Source organism: Nomascus leucogenys, chromosome 5, assembly GCF_006542625.1.
Source record: "Nomascus leucogenys isolate Asia chromosome 5, Asia_NLE_v1, whole genome shotgun sequence".
NCBI lineage: Eukaryota > Metazoa > Chordata > Mammalia > Primates > Hylobatidae > Nomascus > Nomascus leucogenys.
In genome coordinates, this window is record NC_044385.1 from 102,541,074 (window position 1) to 102,561,663 (window position 20,590).

The 20,590-nt window shown below is 42.0% G+C and overlaps 1 protein-coding gene across 1 annotated transcript; it reads right to left on the reverse strand.

Annotated features, from left to right (window-relative positions):
- Positions 1-4,516: 4,516 nt before the first annotated feature.
- On the reverse strand, positions 4,517-14,795 carry KCTD12 (potassium channel tetramerization domain containing 12). The gene has a single exon (XM_003257347.4). The coding sequence runs from the start codon at positions 10,497-10,499 to the stop codon at positions 9,522-9,524; it is 978 nt and encodes a 325-aa protein (XP_003257395.1). The 5' UTR covers positions 10,500-14,795; the 3' UTR covers positions 4,517-9,521.
- Positions 14,796-20,590: the final 5,795 nt, after the last annotated feature.

Genomic DNA, 20,590 nt, shown 5'->3' on the forward strand with positions numbered 1-20,590 from the left:
CTCCTTTAGCCAGAAATTCACATGGCGCTTTGGAGCAGCTGCCCTATAATAACTACTCAGAAAAAAAGATACCTGAATCAATCAGTTCTCATCCTAATCTTTCTGACTTTCAAGTCAGATGAAAGGATAATCATTTTTATATATTTATTTTTGAAACTAGTTCTATTTTTTCAAACATATAGGTATAAAGGGGCATTATTGATCTTTGGTAGCATTATTTTAAAAAAGCAAAGATTAAGGCCGGGCGTGGTGGCTCACGCCTGTAATCCCAGCACTTTGGGAGGCTGCGGTGGGCAGATCACCTGAGGTCGGGAGTTCGAGACCAGCCTGACCAACATGGAGAAACCCTATCTCTACTAAAAATACAAAATTAGCCAGGGATGGTGGTGCATGCCTGTAATCCCAGCTAGTCGGAAGGCTGAGGCAAGAGAATCACTTGAACCTGGGAGGCAGAGATTGTGGTGAGCTGAGATCGCCCCACTGCACTCCAGCCTGGGCAATAAGAGCGAAGCTCCGTCTCAAAAGAAAAAAAAAAAAGCAAATATTGGCAAATTTCAAGTTAGTTCTTTTTCTCCCTATATGTGAAAAAAAAATGAACTAACATAAGCATTCATTAATTTATTCAACAAACCTTTATTGATCCTCTATTACATGTTATGTACTATGTTGAGCCTTGGGGCCAAATAGAAAAATAAATGCTTTTTCTATTCTATAAATGGGCAAATAGATGCCAAGGGTGAGCTAAGGGCTCACTATATAACAGAATTAAGGCTGCTCTATATAATAGAAGCAAGCAACCCGAGTCATCAATTAGCCTAAACTCTTCATTTCTCTTGCATTCCTCTTGCTTAAAAACTGTGATTTTTTTTTATTCAATGCTTTCCAAAAAGGGAAGACAGAGCAAGAAGATATTTCCACTGCCCTTTTCTTTCTGTATACAGAAGTGAGAGCTTGCTCTAACTTTGGATTCTACTCTTCCCTCATCCACCCAGAAAGCAGAATGGAAAAGGATAACAAATTATTATTATTAATTTTTTTTTTTTTTGAGACGGAGTCTCGCTCTGTCACCCAGGCTGGAGTGCAGTGGCGCCATCTCGGCTGACTGCAAGCTCCGCCTCCTGGGCCATTCTCCTGCCTCAGCCTCCTGAGTAGCTGTGACTACAGGCGCCCGCCACCACGCCCAGCTAAATTTTTTGTATTTTTAGTAGGGACGGGGTTTCACCATGTTAGCCAGGATGGTCTCAATCTCCTGACCTCGTGATCCGCCCGCCTCGGCCTCCCAAAGTGCTGGGATTACAGGTGTGAGCCACCGCGCCCAGCCCCAGGATAATGAATTATTAAGAAATAAATGGTAAATAACTGAGGAAATGTTGTCAGTTACTCTAACAAAAGAGAACTCCAAATAATTAATTTTAGAATCTATCATTCCCATGCTTCATCATTTTCACTCTGAAAAAAAGGAGGGAGGGTGAAGCAGAGATCATTCTTAGTAGCTGTTAAGTGTATTTAACAGAATTGTGAGGGAAAGATGGTGTTCATAAAATTTCAACCATGAAATGTGTGTAAAGTCCAAGGATGCTAAGTTTTTTGTCATGTCTGGTAGTTATAGAAATACTTTTAACTTCTATAAGTACTTGGCCAGTTGACCATTTTGCTCTCTGTTGGTGATGGTAAAGGAGAAGGCTGTGTCTCAAATATATTAGGGGCTCAATTAATGGTTGTTGAAGCTGAAAGGATGACTTCACATTTGGGGACTTCGTATGCATAATAATAGGTGCTCAGTACAGTGCCTACTAAATAATTGATGAGGTCTCTCTAAAGACTCTATGTCTCTTGATCATGAGACCTAGGGATTAACAGAACATCAGAGTTTCTCATTCAAACATGGTGTGTCCAATATTACTGCAAACAAATCTCACTCATGCATAACCTGAGAGGTTTGAAGGGAGAAGAAAGATGAACAAAACCTGACCCACTCCCCACCACCCCCACTGCAGCCAGGAGATCTGCACGTGGCTTCGTGCGGTCCTCTCATGTGGACTCGCATAAACAGCCTCCTTCCTGGTTTCTGACTCCTGGCCATGCCTATCAAACCCATCCCTCACAGAGCCCCCAAACGGCCTCTGCAGAATGGAATTCTCTGATTACTTTATACCTTGCTTAAAATTCTTCAGTAAACCCTGAGAACCAAAGTTCAAATCTTGTAATGGGTTATGTAAGGCTCACCCTGATCTGGCTCTTACTGCTTCTCTGACCATGCTTTTGTTTGGTTGGTTGGTTTTGGTTTGGTTTGGTTGTTTTTTTGGTGGGCATAGAGGGCTTTTTGTTTTTGCCATGAGGTTTCAGCAACATTGAGCTGTTTCTAGTTCTTGCTGTCTCCTGATCATTCCTCACTAAGCTGACCTGGCCTTAGCAGGTCTCTCCTCTTTCTCTTCTTCACTTTTAAGCCTTTGCTCTGGTGTCTCCTCCTCTAGCAAGCCTAAGACATGACTTAGGTATCTCCCTTTCTGACTCCCTCAGTTGCTCAGACTATCTTAGCCCTGATTTCCAAGTCATTCTATCATTATTTGGCTCTCTTACTAATCCTCAGCACTTCTGTGTCTTAGTCATCCCCGTTTCCCTATCAGATTGGTACACTGTGGCACACAGTAAGTACTAAGAGATTTTGAATGAATGAATCCTCAATGGCTGCTATACAAGGGGGAAAGTTGCAGCAGCCAAGTTAAGAGTTAATCGCCTAAAACACCCTTGATGACCTCTTTTCTACTTCGCCCCATCCGCTACTCTTAGGAGATCTATGAGTGTAAAGAAGGTGCCCTTGGGCCCCAAAGGGACACTGAAACTTCTTACCGAGCATAGTAAAGCAGAGAACTTAGGAGGCTGACATTTTCCCTAAACTATTCCTCAAAAATCAAGCCCAGTATATGCCAACAGAAGTTCTCAACTCTACCACTACCACCATCACCAAGTTCCTAATAGCAGAAGAGCGTGAATTCATTCCTAGGACACTACAAGTTCAGAGTATCTTTAACATGTAAGGTTGTATCTCTTCAATTCATGAAAATTTCTCAATCTTTCCATAAAATGAAACGGATTTTTATAAATCACTTACCAGTGAAAAGGACCTAATCCCCTATCCATAGGTACATATCCTAATTAGTAAAACTGAGATTCCAGCAGGCACCCCATATTTCTTCCATAACTTCCCATCCTTTTCCAAATACCCCAGAGGTGCCTCCTTAAGAAGTATGGGATATAATATGGCTCCTCTAGATATACTGTATACCTAAAACCAAAGTATTGGTCATAATTCATTTAAAAAATCTAAAATTTGAAAGGAGGTAGAAAACAAAGGGGCCTTCTTTCCAATATAAAAGCTATATAAAACTTCACACTGATATACCTAATGACTCTAGAGTGATTTCATACCACCGCCACCAATTCCTAAAGAGCTTCCAGTGAATCCCACTGTTTCCATAGTTCCTCAAGAAGGAAAAAGTACCTCCTGGTCATTTCCCTCTTGGCATCACTTCATACAAAAAAAGCTGGACTCAAATATATTTGCATATATGTAAAAAGACATTCAGTACAGCACTCTTTGGAGTAGAAAAAAAATACCTGGAATTTTAAATGCCTATCAATAAAGGACTCACAAAATATATGACAGCACATCTAGACAATGGCGTGTCATGCAGAATATCATGTAGCTATCAAACAAAATGAGGTAGATTATTGCTACATGTTCATGCATTGCAGTACCTCCAGGATATGTAGTTAACAGAAAGCAAGACACAGAACAGGTGTGATTTCTATGGAAAAGATAAAAAAAAGGGGGGCCTCTAGGAAAAACTAGGGGTTACTGGAGGAGGGTTAATCTGTATTACATTTTCAAAAAATAATGTGTCTACACACACACACTTTTAAAACAAAAGCTATCCAGAGGAAGTACAGGCAAAAGGAAAGAGGAAGGGTGAAGCCTGGCTCACTCTACCCGCCCGACTCATGGCTTCCGGTGCCATAACCCAGACGACTTGAGTTTCTGTGATTTCTCAATCTTAGCAGCACTGTGCCTTCTTTAGAGAGGAGGAACATCAACCACTAGAGATGATGCAGTAAAGTGCCCCCACATCAAAAAATGCAGCTCCTCTTTCCCAACACTTTTTAGAACCTTCTCATGAACTGTGCTTTTAATTAAAGCACATCTGAAAGCTTCTATTTCCTTGTCCCTATACACGGCAATTGGAATACGCTGCAGAGAAGTCAAAGAAAATGTTTGCGAAAAGCATTTCTTCCACATTAAGTATCAGACCGCCTGGGCATTCTTGACAATAAACTCTGGGGAAATAAGCTATTTGTGCTTGGTCCTGCTGGCCGGTTCCTTGGTGAAGAGTTCTGATGGCATAATGCTCACCAGTAGTCCCACAACAATTTGGGGAGTGTTGCCAGTATTTAGAGAACCCCGTAAATGAAATTACACCAGTGTTCAAGCCAATCCATGCCAAGGAGCCAAGAGGAATAAAGGAGTGAATGTTTTATTCTTTAGTGTTTAATTGAATACATAACAAGTCACATAATCAATGATTCATTACTTCACACACAGGAAGGAAAACAGTAGCTAGTATTTCTGTTATACAACCGGTTGTGAACAGGAAGAACAAAAATCTTCATAGCACTAGATGGTTGAAGGAATTCTCAAAGTTTGGGCATGTCTGAAAAGACTTCGACTGCATCTTTTTTCAATATAAAGGGATTTTTTTTCTTACATTTCTGTGTCATTAGAAAAATCTGATAATCTTATACAATTTTTTCTTCTCTTCTTACATTTAGAGAAAATGGTTTAATGATATGTACTACTTAAAAAATCAGAATCCCAGATAACTCTGTGTGAATCTTACACTGTCTAGCAGATAAGGTTTTCAGATGCCTGGAAAAATTTAAACAACATATAATTTACATCTTCAAAAATAACATCCACGATGGATGTTTTAATCCTTTGTCACTAAATGGTTATTAACGCTGTTTGAGTGGTCATAAATGAATTGTCATTTGTATTCAATAGTAATTGCAAAATTTACCTGCCTATAAAGTCGCAAAAACAGTTGTATAATAGTTTACATTACAATTAATGTACACATACCTCAAAACACATTTAGAATTTTAAAAAACTGGCTTGGAAAAAAATCACAAAAAATTCAAGTGACAACAAATCTTGATTAACTAGTCCATCTTCCTACCACACACGATTATACTCTAATGTAGATATTCTGGTTGAATTTCTTCCATCCAAGTTTCAAGGGCCCCAGTAGAAAATCAAGTGTTAATACTTTTAGATTTTTATTGTCCAAAACTGTTGACAAAGAAAAGCTAACTTCAACATAACTTGTTTCTGGCTATACAAAGACCTATTTCAGGTGCTACAGATACTGAAAATAGGAGTATTTTACTTATTTCTCAAGAGACAGACTTAGGCCATCTAAGAAAATGAATTCAGTTTTTAAATGATTTATAGTAAGGAAATACAGGAAAACAATTCCAAACAAAGGATTGATTCTGATAGGCTTACAATAAAAATATTCAGTTTACTATTTTAAAAACTAAATTGAGTAAAGTATTTGTGATTTAGACTATAAAATAAATTCTCAAGGAATTCAACCCCTCCAGTCAATACTTTTTCTTAATGTCTGCATTGTAATTTAGCATTTTGCATGTGGGAGTACACAAATTATTTGAATATTGGATCAGAATTTACCCTAACTTGAAGAGTAAAAAGTTATCAAAGTTTCACCTTACATGGCTTTAATGAAATAACATTCCATCGAAAATTCCAATAAAAATTGGAATATATTATGAGCACTGCCAATTGCTCATTTTGTCTGAGTATTAACAGATTATGCATTTCCTCAGAGAAGCAGTAGGTCCCATATATACAGACATATATATGGCTCTGGTTTGAAAGAGAAGACAATTTTGTCTAGTATTATGATTTACCACTGTGCTATCAATCAAAAAAACCAAGAAATACAATTAAAACAACATTGAAAGGGAAAAAATTTTAAATCTCACATCTTCAAGGAATATTTTCTACAGCATATCATTTGAAAAATTAGAATGAATACTGTTCATGGTCCACATATATTAAACAAAAAACATGTCAATTACTTGGTGCAAACACACAGAACCTGGTACCTTTTTTTTTTTAACCATCATTGTCTACTCCTTTTTAAAAATTAAGTTTGTTACTAAAAGTCTAATGTCATTCACTTGTATTTATGATCATCAAATGGTAATTAGGACAACACATGTAAATGCATGCCTCTGAGTCAGATTCATGCAGTGATAATTCTCTGAATAATTTATGACATTCTCCCAGGTTATTTGAATGGTATCTTTGGAGGGCTTACTCAAATGAACCCACAATACCTCCACTATTACAGCTTATGGGAAATTACAATCCACTTTACAGGCCTCAAAGGTTCATTCTGTGGCCCAAAGCCCATGGAGGGGAAGGAATCTAAAGGTGCTCATGTCAAGTTATTTTACTTGTATTATACTGTCTACTCAATGTAAAATGAATTTTCTTCACAGCCTTTACTTTAGGCTAAAAATAGACAGTTTTCTTGTATTGACTTTAACTTTAGAGGGGACAGTCGTCCCTGGAAAAAGAAGTAGATTTACTGTCCCTAACCACTAAATTCCCAGTCTTTCAAATAATGTGGGGGTGGGGGGGGAGGGTGCTGGGTGTGACAGGGTGGAGTGAATAAGATGCCTATGTACAAGACAGTGGAATAGATCAACTCAAAGGTTTACAAGATAACATTTGTAAGGCTTGAGTGACAGAGGCAAAATTTTAGCAGTTTCTCAAGACTCTCGGAGTTGAGCAGATTTGAGAGGGGAAATCAGAATCGCTGAGCCTTGCCATCTGTCGTCAGTGGTTTTGATCTGTCCCAAGATGTTCTCAATCATGTGCTTCCTGTTGAACAATCTAACAAAATACCATACGGGTAGAGAAATCTCTGTAACACTGACTTTTGGTCAGTGTATCAGAGTCCTAAATTATTTCAGGCTTCAAACAGATAAATTGTGATGCATTACTTAGTCTGAGACCAAACTCAACATATAAGCAAGCACAACTTCCTAGATTTCTGCTTCCATTCGCTTAAAACTACAGGCTTTGTATATAAAGTCAATTTTACTTCTCAAAAAATGTTAGTCTAATAAAAGACTTGAAATCTATTTCCCAACTAAAAAAAAATTAGTGGATTAAAAATACAGGTACCTTGATTTTACGTAGACAGTTAATCAACATATGATTAGTAATACAACTAATACTCAAGAAAAAAAGTATAATAGAGCAAACTCAGTTTTACAATTATGTATTTTTTCCTAACCCAATTTCTCGATAAGGATGTAAGAAACTCATCAAAATATGTTGCTTTAGTATATACACCAGCTGATGCAAATTACTGGGGTAATATAGGAAATTTTATAGCATTAGTAATGAATTAAAAAACTAAATGATTCGTGTAAAATGTTTATATATGGTATATACAGCTTGGATCACATGAGTCTAAGAATAAAACTGTCAATTTGTAACATCTGTATGGACATAGTAAGATACAGTACGAGATTCATTTTTAAAAACAAGGAAAAATAGCACTAATTTAAACACTGAAAACAGCTCTTACAAAATCCTTAAAAACGTACATCAGAGAAAGATGCTGAAAACAAAACAAAATAGGCTTCTCTGTCATCACAGAATATCCAAAGGGCACCTCACAGCATGGAGCATGACGAGGTTTATTTCCCTTCACTTATGGTGTACACAGGATATGCATTGGGAATTTATTCCATGTAAGAGTAAAGGCATAAGGCAACCAGGTCTCCTTCTGTTTCTGTTGCATTTACCTATTATTGGACCATTTTATTGCTCAGCTCACTTTTAAGTACTTATTTGCCTTCATTTAAAAATATTCCATTTTACAGCTATCTACAGATAGGCAGCCCTTGGTGCTGAGTTCTCTGCAGCTCTGTCATTTGAAAGGATTCCGCTTAACTTCAAACAAACTGCATGAAAGTGGCATTTTCAGGTTTTCAGGTTTGCCCAGAAGTCAACGTTTGCTAGGCTTGGAGAAAATAAGGATTTTTAATAAGTGATCTTAGGTCTAAGTAACCAAAATGAAACTTCTTTTGCGCAATAGATTTTAAAATCAGGATTTATAATCAACAAGAAAATAAAAGTTCAAAAACTAAAACCCTACTGGGTAACTCTTTGGTTAGATTATATATAAGCATTAACAACTCTAAGTTTAGGACTCAAAACAGTAAGTTCAGTAAACTGCCAGTTAAGAGTAGGTCTGTTATTAATCTTTATAAAATGCTTGGCATGTTTGCATTTACTATATGATATTTTTAAAATGTGCATGTACTCAAACAGATAGTACAAATTTCCAACTTTCAAATCATAAATGAGTATGTCTGCTTCTCCCTTCCCACCCTTCCTACCCTTTCCTCCCTCCCCACCCCAGCCCGCCCACCAAGTCTTACAACTAAAGGAAGGTCCTACTGACATTCATTGCAAGAATACAGGCTTTCCTAATACCCACGACGTGCACTATGACCCAGCTCCCTACAGTCACTGCCAGGTGACCTCCTACGGCGCTTGGAGACCTGAGCAGCCTTGCACTCTTAGGCGGCAGCGTCCTTTCTCCCTCTTGCCAGTAACTGCTGCCATGTCCAGCAGTGGAATCAAGGGCTTCTGGCGAGAAGCAGCTGAAAAGGGCGCCTCTGCAGGCAGGAGGATCACTTTCTATAAGTTTAAGCCACAGGCTGAGACCTTTTATTCTGTACGAGAAAGGATCCTTTACTGTCCCAGCACTAGATTCTTCTACTTTACGTGTAACTTTTCAAAACTTTATTCGTTTAGTTACTGAACTGCCTCCATGGGGTCCTAATTCCAGGCTCAGAATCCTCCATCCAGCCTTCTAAAACTCTACTTTCAAAAGAGGTCAAAAAGACTGTGTAATGACCTTGTAAAACACTAACCCCTGACAGTGGAACCAATCCTGATCTCTTAAACCCCCAGTGAGTCATAAGAGCTTGAGAAGATTTCAAGGAAATCTTCCGCACACTGGACACGGTCCAATCAGGTTCTGAACAATTCAATCATCCCCAGATCTGTGGCCACACTCCCCCAACAGATCCAAACTGAAGTACCATCTGGGGGAGGAGTGATTTGAGGCAGGGAGTAGAGGAAGCATGGAGTGGTAGGTGGGGGTGGGGTAGGGGTTCCTCTGGGTTCTCTCGGTTCAGGAGGTCCAAAGAAGACGAAGCAGCCCAGAGGATTTGCGGCTGCAGGTTCTGTACTGGAGGGAAGGTGGGCGGACAGGTCTCACCCAGCTACTACTGGAGGGGGAGATTGGGAGGGGAGCAGCCAGGGGACAAAGGGGGGACAAGAGGCTCTGTAATCATCTCTCGGGCAGGAAAAGGAGTGGGCGCTGGAGTGGCGAGGGGGTCTGGGGAGCTCACTCCCTGCAGAAGACGTACTCGGTGTAGCTGGTCCAGATCTTGTCCTCGCTCTGGTCGGTGCTGCTGGCAAAGGCGCAGGTGCCCGTGGAGCTGCACGCCACCATGTGGAAGCCCGACTCGGACAGCTTGTCGAAGGCCTGCTCCAGGAAGTTGAACTTGAGGTAATAGCGCGAGGTGTAGCGCTCCGGGGGACGGTCCGGGTCCCGGCTTTCGTTCAGGGTGTCCCCAAACACCTCCTTGGCCAGCGACGTCTTTCCGCACACTGTGATGCGCGCCACTCGCCGGAACTTGGCGTCCGCCTGCGCGTCCCGCCCGATGGTGTAGGAGCCGCGGTAGCCGATGGTGATGTAGCCCGAACGCCGGCTGCCGTCCAGCGACTGGGACGGCGTGAGCAGCGGGCCCGCCGCGCCCCCGGACGGACTGCGGCTAGCCAGCTCCAGCGTGGGCGACGACGCCCCGGCAGAGGCGCCCTCCTGCTGTTCGGGCTCCGCATAGCCAAGCGGCAGCAGCTCGTCACCCAGCGAGCCCTCCTTGTGCACCCCGCGCCGCGAGGGCGGCGGCCCCGGGCCGGGCTGCTGGGGCGCCCCGAGGCGGCGCACGAGCTCTGGCAGCTCGAAGTACTCGGCCTCGCGCTGCAGCCGGCTGCGCTCGGGGAAGTAGTCGGGCAGCACGAGCTGCAAGTCCCGCAGGTAATCCAGGATGTAGCGGAAGAGAAAGCCGTCCCGGTCCAGAAAGAAGCGGCCTTTGCTGTCCCGGGCCAGCTCCTGCGGCTGCTGCTGCGTGAACATGCGCCAGAGCAGCGAGTCGGGTACCGACACCACCGTGCAGCGCCGGGTCACGTACACCTGGCCCCCCACGTTCAGCTCCACGATGTCGGGGAAGAGCGGCGGCTCCGCGGAGGACGACGAGGAGCCGCTGCCGCCCCCGCCGCCGCCCCCGTTGGGTAATCCACGTGTGCTGTCTGCCAGAGCCATGACAGAGAGGTGGCCGGGCCGGGACTGTGGCAGGGAGCCGCGCTGCACTCAGGAGCTGCAGCCGCCTTCTCCGGAGCCCCGGAGCCCAGACGCTCGCTCAGCCTTGCGCCCCGCTGCCGCCGCCGCCGCCACCTCCTAGAGCCGCGCGGAACTGAGCGGTGCGAGCGCGCCGCTGTGCGCCCCCGTGAGTTCCAGTGCGCTCCGCCAGCCTTGCCCGCGCGCTCCAAGCGAGTGCCGGGTCGCGGCCCGCGCGCTGCTTAAGTAGAGCCGCCTGCTCTGGTGCCGTGGCGCGCAGGAGGCGTGGGCGGCGGCGGAGCCTCGCTTACCGGGCGGGTGGAGGGGGGGAGTAGGGACTCGATTTGCATGTTAAACGCGGACGCCACGCGGGGCTGCTGGCTCCACCCCGGCTGGCGAGCGCTGGGGGCGCCCGGACTCCCACCCGCCCCCCACCCACCAGCCCCGCCCCGTGGTCCCGCCCAACTTTCTCCCTCTTCCAAAGAGGACCCGCCCGAGACTTGACGGCTTCGGAAGATAGCTCCTAGGAGGGACAGTCACCGCGCCCCGTCCCCTCTCGCCCCAGCCCGCACCCAGGGACTCTGGAAGGAGGACGTGAACTTTCGGAAGCCTCCGGCCCCGGGAGTGGAAATGCGTGGCTGCCTCCGGCCCTCCCGCCTGCGGAACTGGCCGCTTGCAGCAGTGCAGCTGCAGCCTGCCATCGTTGTTTGTCGTGTCACTGAAAGTAGAGAGACGCGAAAAACCTGGAGAGACGAAAGAGCCGCCCCAGTCCGAGCGCAGCCAGATTTTGTTCAACTTGCCTTGCAGCCAGCCTGGAAAATACATAAATAAATAAACCTAGAAACAAAAAGCAACCCTCAGTGTCCCGCAGTAGGATGCTTTACCATAGTTTATTTTCTGGCTGCAGAGACAAAATGAGATCAAGCTCCAAATCTGCTCTTAATTGCAATGCCCTCTTCCCGCAGGGCCTTCGAGGCCAGACTGAAGTGAAGGGGTAAGACTCCGGAACGTTCGGTCTCCGGGTCCCATCAGCCTTCGTTGAATCGCGCCTTTAAAATTCACAACAGTTGCAGATCTAACGTAATTTTTAAAGCCACCTTTGGCCCCTGCGTGTTTATCCTCCCAAAAGTCCAGGCGCCCCTTCTCTCCCGCATGCCTCGGTCACTCTTCGGCCCTCTCCAAGTTCCCGTCAGTCTCAGAAAGGGATATATATCTGAAGGCCGTTGTCTGGATCCCATCTCTCAACTCCTGCTGCCTGCACGTTTGCTTTTCCTCCCGGACTGCAGCCCATAGAACCGCCTCCTCCCCCTGGAAGCTTTCCCTGGCTTCCCAGGTGGGTGGGGCCTCTGGATGGCTCCCTACACACGGTCTGCACTGCTCCCAGCACGTTCTGAAATGTCATATTTATGAGTGATTATCTGATCACTGATTTGGGTATAAAAATAAGTAAGAGCTCCTGAATGCTGCAAAAAGAAGAGTGCAGAGGAGGGTGTCAAGAAATGATTGGGTCAGTGAATGTTTCTTGTGTACCTGCTATTATTTGCAGGGCACCAGGGAGTGAGGAATGCAGAGGCGAATAATCTCCAAAGCGCTTTCAGTGTAGCCCAATAAGCAAAGGGTCAGGGGTCTGCGCAGTTATCACATCAGTTTGAAGTATAGACTGCACATCAGGATAAATCAGGCAAGATCTTTGTTCTTGATAATATTTATCCTTCTGTGTAAACTACCCAGTGAGCTTCACAGTCTCCTCACAGATAAATGTCATTTTCATTTTGAAATGTTTATATCTGCCGAACAATTACCGCGCTTATGTCACTGTGCTGAAATGAGATCAACCCCCAAACCAGTTCTTTTAATTGCAAGTACAGATTTTGATACTGAATGTATTTCACCACTCTTGTTTGTTGTTGTTGTTCTGTTCTTTGGGATAAATAATAGATGACACAAAACTTCCAAGTCCCAGTGCAGGATTTCAAGGTGGTTGTGCTAACAGGCGTTATATTAATGTCACAGACCTGACAAAACCAGTCTCTTTCCTACAAATCCAAGAAAAGCCTTCTTTGTATCAGTTCTGCACATATTTTTGTATAATTACCATTGCTCATTGTATCAGCAAATCCTGCCAGCTCTGTGTTAAAAATCTTTCTAGACTATTAATGTATTTCACCATCTCCCTATCATCACCCTGGACCAAGCCACCATCATCTCTTGCCTGGATTATTTCACTGGTCTCCTAACTGCTTCTACTTCTGCCCCTACAGTCTTTTATCACCAGAACAAAAACAGGGACCCTGCTTATAATCCAAGGCTGGTATGTCACTCTGCTCAGAGCCCGCCAGTGGCTTCCTGTCTCAGAAAGAGCAAAATCCAAAGTCCTCTCAGTGGCTTACAAGACTCTACATGTTTGGAGTTGTCCCACCAGCAGCTCTCTGACCCATCTCCTGCCCTGCCCCCAGGAGCTGGCTGGCTTTAGCCACATAGCCCCTTTCTTGTTTTCTAAGGGCCTTTGCACATCCTTGTAAAAGTCTCATTTCTCCTCCCTCCCGTGTTCCTCACCTTATTCAGGTCCCTCCCTTCTCACCTCCTTCAGGTCTGCCCAGCAAGACCTTTCCTTGATTCCACTTCTTAATGCAGCACAGCCTCACTGCAGCTTCCTCTTCCCTGCCTTATTTGTTGACTGTTTTCCTACATTAGAATATAAACTGCAAGAATTCAGCAGTTTTTGTCTGCTTGGTTCATTGCTACACCCCCACTGCCTAGAACAGAGCTGGCATATTACAGGCATTTAATAAATATCTGTTGCTCACCCAAGCATTCAACCACTATTTATTCAGGGCCTACTACTATATTCCAGGCTGCATGTTAAAAAATAATCACTGCCCACTAGGAGCTTATAGTCTTGCGAGGGAGACAAATAAATACAGTATAAAGATAAGCCTATTACAGGTGGTGATAAATGCCACAAAGAAAATAAAATTATAAGATGTGATAGAGGGACTGAGTGTGGAATACTACTTTATACAGAGTGCCTGGGGAAGGCATCTCTGTGAATGTGACATTTGAGCTGAATAATAAGAAAGAGACAGCCATGGGAAGTTTTGGAGGAAGAGCATTCCAGGCACAGGGTCAAACAAGTTAAAGGGGCCTGAGTTATGAGTGAGCTCACATTAAAAGTTTATATATTGTGTCATCTACTTGTATCCTGTGAATCTCCAAAGTACCCCTGAGGTGATCAGTACAGAGTCAAATGTGAGTGATACTGTGTGCTTATTCACTACCTGCAGCCTACTATCATCATTCTCTACATCTTGACATAAGGTAGTCATCAACCACCAGCTAGTCTACTGCAGAAAAGCCATTGGTATTTCCTCATAGAAGCCAGGTAGTGCATGAGAGATATAATAATGAATGAAACCGGTGATCTGAAACACAAGGAATGTTTTTCTAGTTAATTTTGTGTGTTCTGTTTCTTGCCTATTGGTTGGTATCACAGAATTCAAAAGGAACTACTACTGGGGAACTCTGACGCTGCGACCTGAGGGCCTGAGTGTTTATGAGAAGAAAATCATAACTGTTTAGCATCTCCAGTATGTTAAATATGCTTAATTGTAAGGGGTTGGGGAGGATTTGGAAACCTACTAGCCCTGTGTTTAGTCTCAAACCAGTTTCTAATGATGGTCATTGCTAATTGATGGTCATTGCTCCTTTTCAAGTAACTCTTTGTATTTTCCTGAATAAGATACAGTGTGCCTGCAAGTAACCTGTCCTTTGATCCTAAAGTGGAGGATACTGGAAACATCTCTGGACCTACATTCTCATCTCATTTGCATCTTCTCCCCCACCTACTGCCTTCTCTTCGAACCAGCTTCCCTTCCCACTCCCCACAGTAATCCTTCTTATCCAAAGTTTCCATTACCATGGTTTCAGTTACCCATGGTCAGCTGTGGTTTGAAAATATTACATGGAAATTCCAGAAATAACTAATTCATAAATTCAAAATTGAACACCATTCAGAGTAGTGCGATGAAATCTCCCACTGTCCTGTTTCGTCTTGCCCTGGACATGAATATCCACACTTTTACACTCCCAACCCATGAGTCACTTAGTAGCCATCTCAGCTATCAGATCAACTGTCTTAGTATCACCCTATCACAGTGCTTGTGTTCAAGTAACACTCAGTTTACTCAATAAACGGCCACAAAGTACAAGAGTAGTGATGCTGGCAATTCAGATATGCCAAAGAGAAGCCATAAAATGCTGCCTTTAAGTGAAAAGGTGAAAGTTCTCGACTTAATAAGAAAAAAAAAATCATATCTCAAGGTTGCTAAGATCTATGATAAGAATGTAGACATTGTGAAATTTCTGTGAAATTATGAAGGAAAAATTTGTGCTAGTTTTGCTGTCACACCTCAAAACACAAAACGTATGGCGCAGAGTGCATGATAAGTGTGTAGTTAAAATGGAAAAGGCATTAAACTTGTGGATTGAAGACATGAAGAGAAACATGTTCCAATGGACAGCAGTCAGGTTCAGTACTACCTAGGGTTTCAGTCACCCACTGGGGGTCTTGGAATGTATACCCTTTGTATAAAAGGAGACTACTGTATTCTGCATACCAAAGATTTAAGGAAAGGAATGAGGAACATGAAGAGAAATATAAAGTTAAAGGGGAGGAAGAACTGTGGCGAAATGAAGTGAGTACCTTTGAGAATTGAATGAATTTAATATATGTGAAAACGATCTGTACATTGTAAAACACCATTCAAGTGTCAGAATCATTATTTCCCACCACTTATCATGGTGCTTGACAAGTCGTTCCAATAAATACTGAATGAACAAATGAGTGGCAGAAACATTAAAATGAACACTATGGGGAACGAGGAAGAGAGGGAGCATCAGAAATTATCCTGAATAAATGTTTATTCCATTTGTCATCCTAATATGTGTGAATCTTTTCTCTATGCAGGCTTTAAAATCATTGACTTTTTGCATTCAGAAGGAAAAAATAATTGAAGACAGAGATTAATTGAACAACATTAAGTAAATCAGGAGGCAAAATGATCTTAATAAAGATTTGGTAAAAGATGTGACAGTATTTAACCTGAAGAAAAGAGAACAAAATGTTATATAAGAGACACTGCCAAAATACTAGGTCTAAATTCCAATTACTCAGGAGGCTGAGGCAGGAGAATCGCTTGAACCTGAGAGGCAGAGGTTGCAGTGAGCCAAGGTTGCACCACTGCACTCCAGCCTAGGCAACAGAGCGAGACCCCATCTCAAAAAAAAAAAAAAAAAAAAAAAAAAAAACAAAAACAGGTCTAGACGGTAAAGAATATCCCAACATTGTATGATTAGAGTATGAGTTTTATGATTTACAGAACCAAACAAAGAAACAAAAGTTAACAATGTTGATATTTCTATACCCTTAAAATGGTGTTTGGAGCTTATCCAGGAAACAAATAATAATATAACAAGCATGTGTAGAGTACTTATTATGAGCCAGCCCTATTTATAGAACTATACATGTATGAACTCATTTAATCCTAACAATAACTTTATCAGGCTGGTGCTATTACCCAAGTTTTCGATGAGAAACTGAGGCACAGTGAACTAATTTTCCCAAGATCATACAGCAAATAGGTGCTGGAGCTGGGATTTGAACCCAGGCAGTGTAGCCTTAGAATCTGTGCTTTTAAACACTGCATTTTAAATCCCCTTTCCTCTAGGAGTGCTTTACATGTATTAAGAAGTAAGTTATATTATTTTCTCCCTTTACAGATGAGAAACCCAAGGCAAAGAGAAGTAAGGTAACTTGATCAAGATAACACAGCTATTTATCTCTGCTGGGGGCAGAAATGCTACTCTAAAGTGTATGTGCTTATGTTCCGCAGTACTGGTAACCAGAAACTCGAAGTAGCCACTTTGAAAGAACTAGGGTTAAGACAGAGTCAAGTCCTTGGCCCTTATTTCTTCTTTCTGCCTTCTTTTTTCTTTCCAACCTATTTTAGGTTTATGGGTACATGTGCAGGTTTGTTACACAGGTAAATTGCATGTCGCAGGGGTTTGGTGTACAGATTATTTCATCACCCAAGTAATAAGCATAGTACCTGATAGGTAGTTTTTGGATTCTCACCTTCCACCCAACCTCCACCCTCAAGTAGGCTCCAATGTCTATTGTTCCCTTCCTTGTATCCATGTGTACTTTTACCCAAATAAGAATCTCTATTTGAGCCCCTGGAGAGAACTGTCACACTATTGTCCTAATCTTTCCCTAATTCAGTCCTGTACACAAAATAAACAAGATTTTATTTCTGGCTCTCTCAAATATCATTATGGTTTGCAAAGCACCAAGTTCCTAGCATGTTCATTTGGCTTTATTGTGATCTCATTAACTCTTGACAAGGATAAAGTGAATCCACAGAAACTGCTGAGATCTAAGTTCCAGTTTCCCAAAGCAAGCAGTATCCACTGGTCTTCTGGGGCTCATAAAATTGAACAAGTGCATTCTACTTGTGGCTTTGCATATCAAACTGAACACAAAAAAATAGCTGGCCCTCATCACTTGAGTGATTCTGGAACTTCTGACTAAGACTAATTATTAACATCACTGATGTTTCATAAGAATTTGAAAGTCTTGGTTTCCAATCATGATATTAAATTTAGAGATGAACTATACATAAGTTATCACATTCTAGTGTTTTTCTGTTTCGAGTGTTTTCATATTGTCAGGCTGACTTAATTATCACAATTTTGTGAGGTGTTACCCAACCTGTGTTCCAAATGAAGAAAGAAACTCAAAAAGGTTAGGTGACTTATACCTCCTCTCAGGTGGCTGGGATGCAGTGCTGGGATGCACGTGGATGCTTCCTGATTTCACATTCCATGCTCTTTGAACTCTTCAGCAGCCATATCAGCTCCATTTAACACCCAAATGAAGGTTGTCATTCAAAATAGTCACCTTGAAGACCATATACTTCTTTGAGGGATGCTGGAATCACTCACCATTTTTGGTATGTTTATTTCGAAATTTTCTTCAAAGCCAATTTACACAAGAATATCACCCTATTATTTTATACTTATGTTAAAGTTGTAGTTGATATCTTTCTAGGGCTCTAAAACAGGGCACCTCACTGCAGGACAGACCCACATGCCTGAAAATAAATTAGGACAAAGCCGGTTTTCATGAATGAAACTAAGGTGATGATCATTGGGTATTCACCTTTTGACATTGGGTTTTAAAGATCTCATCCCTAGAGTTCTCTAATATGCTGAATAGCATTGAGTTTAGGTTACTTAGAAAGAAAGGCTGATTCAACTGCGGAGATTTTAATATGTGGTTCCAGGAAGTCTGCATATTTTATTGTGAGGTTTGGACAAGAAGCCAAGCCACTGGCTAGACTGTAATGGTTGATTTCTTATGTAATTGTAAGATCATTTATTTGATATAATTAAGGGGGGAAATATCTTTCCCCAATTTGCTTTCCAGTTACTAAAGAAATATGCATAATATTTCACAGTAAGAAAATTGCCTCAAAACATGCTAAACTTTAAATTTACATTACTTGGTATAATTTACTTTTTAAAAATACATTTCTTTTCCTACAGTAAAATATAGATGGGAAAATCATACACTTTAGAGTTTGAGGAAGCTGTATCCTTCTCCTCGTTTTATTTAAAATCAAAGATATTGGTCATAGTTGTTTAAATATTCTAAACTTCAGATATTTATCTTAAAATGGAGCAAAAATACCAACCTCATGGGACTCTTGTGAGATTAAATGAGGTGATACAAAGCATTTCCTTCCACAATGTCTGGCACATAATGGATACATCATGACATCATGCATGTAGGTTTCTGCTCCCACCCTTCCATTCCCCAGTTGCCATTGCACTTCTACAATTCAGAGTTCCTTGTTGAGTTTGCTTACCTCATCCTTCAATCCATTTATTACTCTCTCTTAGATGATGTCTCTTTAGCAGTAACTAAAATGGACAGGGTAAATGGCATTTCCTCAGCAGTTCCCCATTTCTTCCCAGAGGTCAGTCACATCTAACACGAATTTACTCTCTGGTTGGAAAATTTAGTCAAAATCTAGACAGCTGGGAACCCTCAATTCCAGGGCTTATTTCTCATCCTAGACTTTGCAACTCAAAGTACAGTTGGCACAGTTTTATCTCTGTAACTAAAAGTTCAGCTATTGGCAACCTCTAGGAGGTAAAGGCTGGGTAGGGGTGAGCAGAAGTGTTCTAAAGAGGGCCTTAAAAACTCCAGGTATCCTTAAAATCCAAAGACAATGACTTCTTCTCTGTTCTAAACCCAGGGACTTAAGCCATGAAATGTTGAGGAACTGAGCCTAAAGAGGGTAAGAGCACCATCCCAAACAACAGCTATGGTGTTTCCCCCTAGCTTCCAGGCGACAGTCGCTCCACAACAGGAAGAACACATGTGCGCACTGCAAAGGAAACAGAAGTTTTGCATGGTTGCAACAGATTTTACTGGAAGAAGTGTCAACAGTGCAAGAAAAGTTTAGCTCCTCTTTACATTGCATTCAACATCCCTTCGAATATTTATAGAGCACCTGCTATGTGCCTGATCTTGCCAGAAGCTACGGATGGTTCCGCAGGTCCTTGGCCCATGAGAACCTGTACAATATCAAAGTAAGCGACTAGTTAAATAGCAGGGACATGCCACAGGTGAAGATCATAGGGAGGGAAGTTACCTTCCTGCGTGAGTCAGGGGTTTCTAGAGAAACAGGAAAGATACTATACACAGCTGACCTCAAGTAAGTCGGGTCAAACAAAACACTTTTCCTCAGCGTTGCTAATATCTCAGCATTGTGATAATACTGTAGACATAAATACATTATATTTTGGCAAGGTATCTGACAGCTAGCTCATTCATGATCTTTTTGGATAAGATAGAGAAATGTGGGCTGGACAATAATATCAATTAGATGGAGACATGGTTGATAAAAACAGACATATTCAAAGATTATTGATGAATGAAACAACGTGTAACTGAAGAGAACGGGTTAAGAGCAAGATTCTGTTTTAGCTTTTTTCTATTGAATTTTTATCAGTAAATTAAATTAATATGTGGGAATTATGCTAATAAAATGTATAGTTACACAGAGCCTAGTGGGCTAACCAAACAAATATGGAATTAACATTCAAAATTATCCACATGGGTTTCAGCAAGAAAGAGAAGCAAATAAGAGAGGATGTAATAAGTATAAATGTAAAGTTATGCAGTTGCTTATGACACAGTTTAGCAGTTTACATGAAAAGTGACCTGGGAGTCTGCACCTACTGCAAGTTTAAGAAGCCAATACAGCGGCATGACTGTAACATGCACAGGTACAAACACCAAATACAATCGCTTTTCAACATTGGAAAGGAGCTTATAAATTATTTAAGTCAAATCTTTCCTCTTACAGATCAAAGCTGAGGATGTGGTAGTAAAAACACAATAACTGAGAGTAAAACTACACCTAGCATTTACATATCTTTAAGTCTAGGCATCACAATCTTAAGAGTTATCTTAATAGGCAAGAGTGTATTTGAAGGAGTATAAGCAAGCTTGTGAAGAATCCAAAAACAATGTAATAGCAAGATTTTTAAAATTTTAGCATAGAATAGCCTAGAAGAGTATTACTGGAGGCAATGTGGCAGCTTGTCTTAGTCTGTTCACATTGCTCTAACAAAAACCATAAACTGGGTGGCTTATAAACAACAGGAATATATATCTAACAGTTCTGATGGCTGAGAAGTCCAAAATCAAATCATCAGCAGATTAGGTGTCTAGAGAGGGTCTATTTCCTGGTGTGTAGATGGCTCCTTCTCTCTATGTCCTCACATAGTGGAAGAGGCAAACAAGCTCCCTCAGGCCTCTTTTATCAGGGCACTAATCCCATTCATGAGAACCTGATCACCTCCCAAGACCACCTCTTAATACCATCATATTGGGGATTTGGTTTCAGCATGGGAATTTGAAGGGGATACAAACATTTAGACCATAGCACATGTTTAATGAGTCTGAAAGGTCCTTAGGACCCCCTGACCTAAAGGCTGAATTA

Coding starts and splice junctions, on each gene's coding strand:
- KCTD12 (XM_003257347.4), bottom strand. CDS start 10,499: ATGGCTCTGGCAGACAGCACACGTGGATTACCCAACGGGGGCGGCGGC.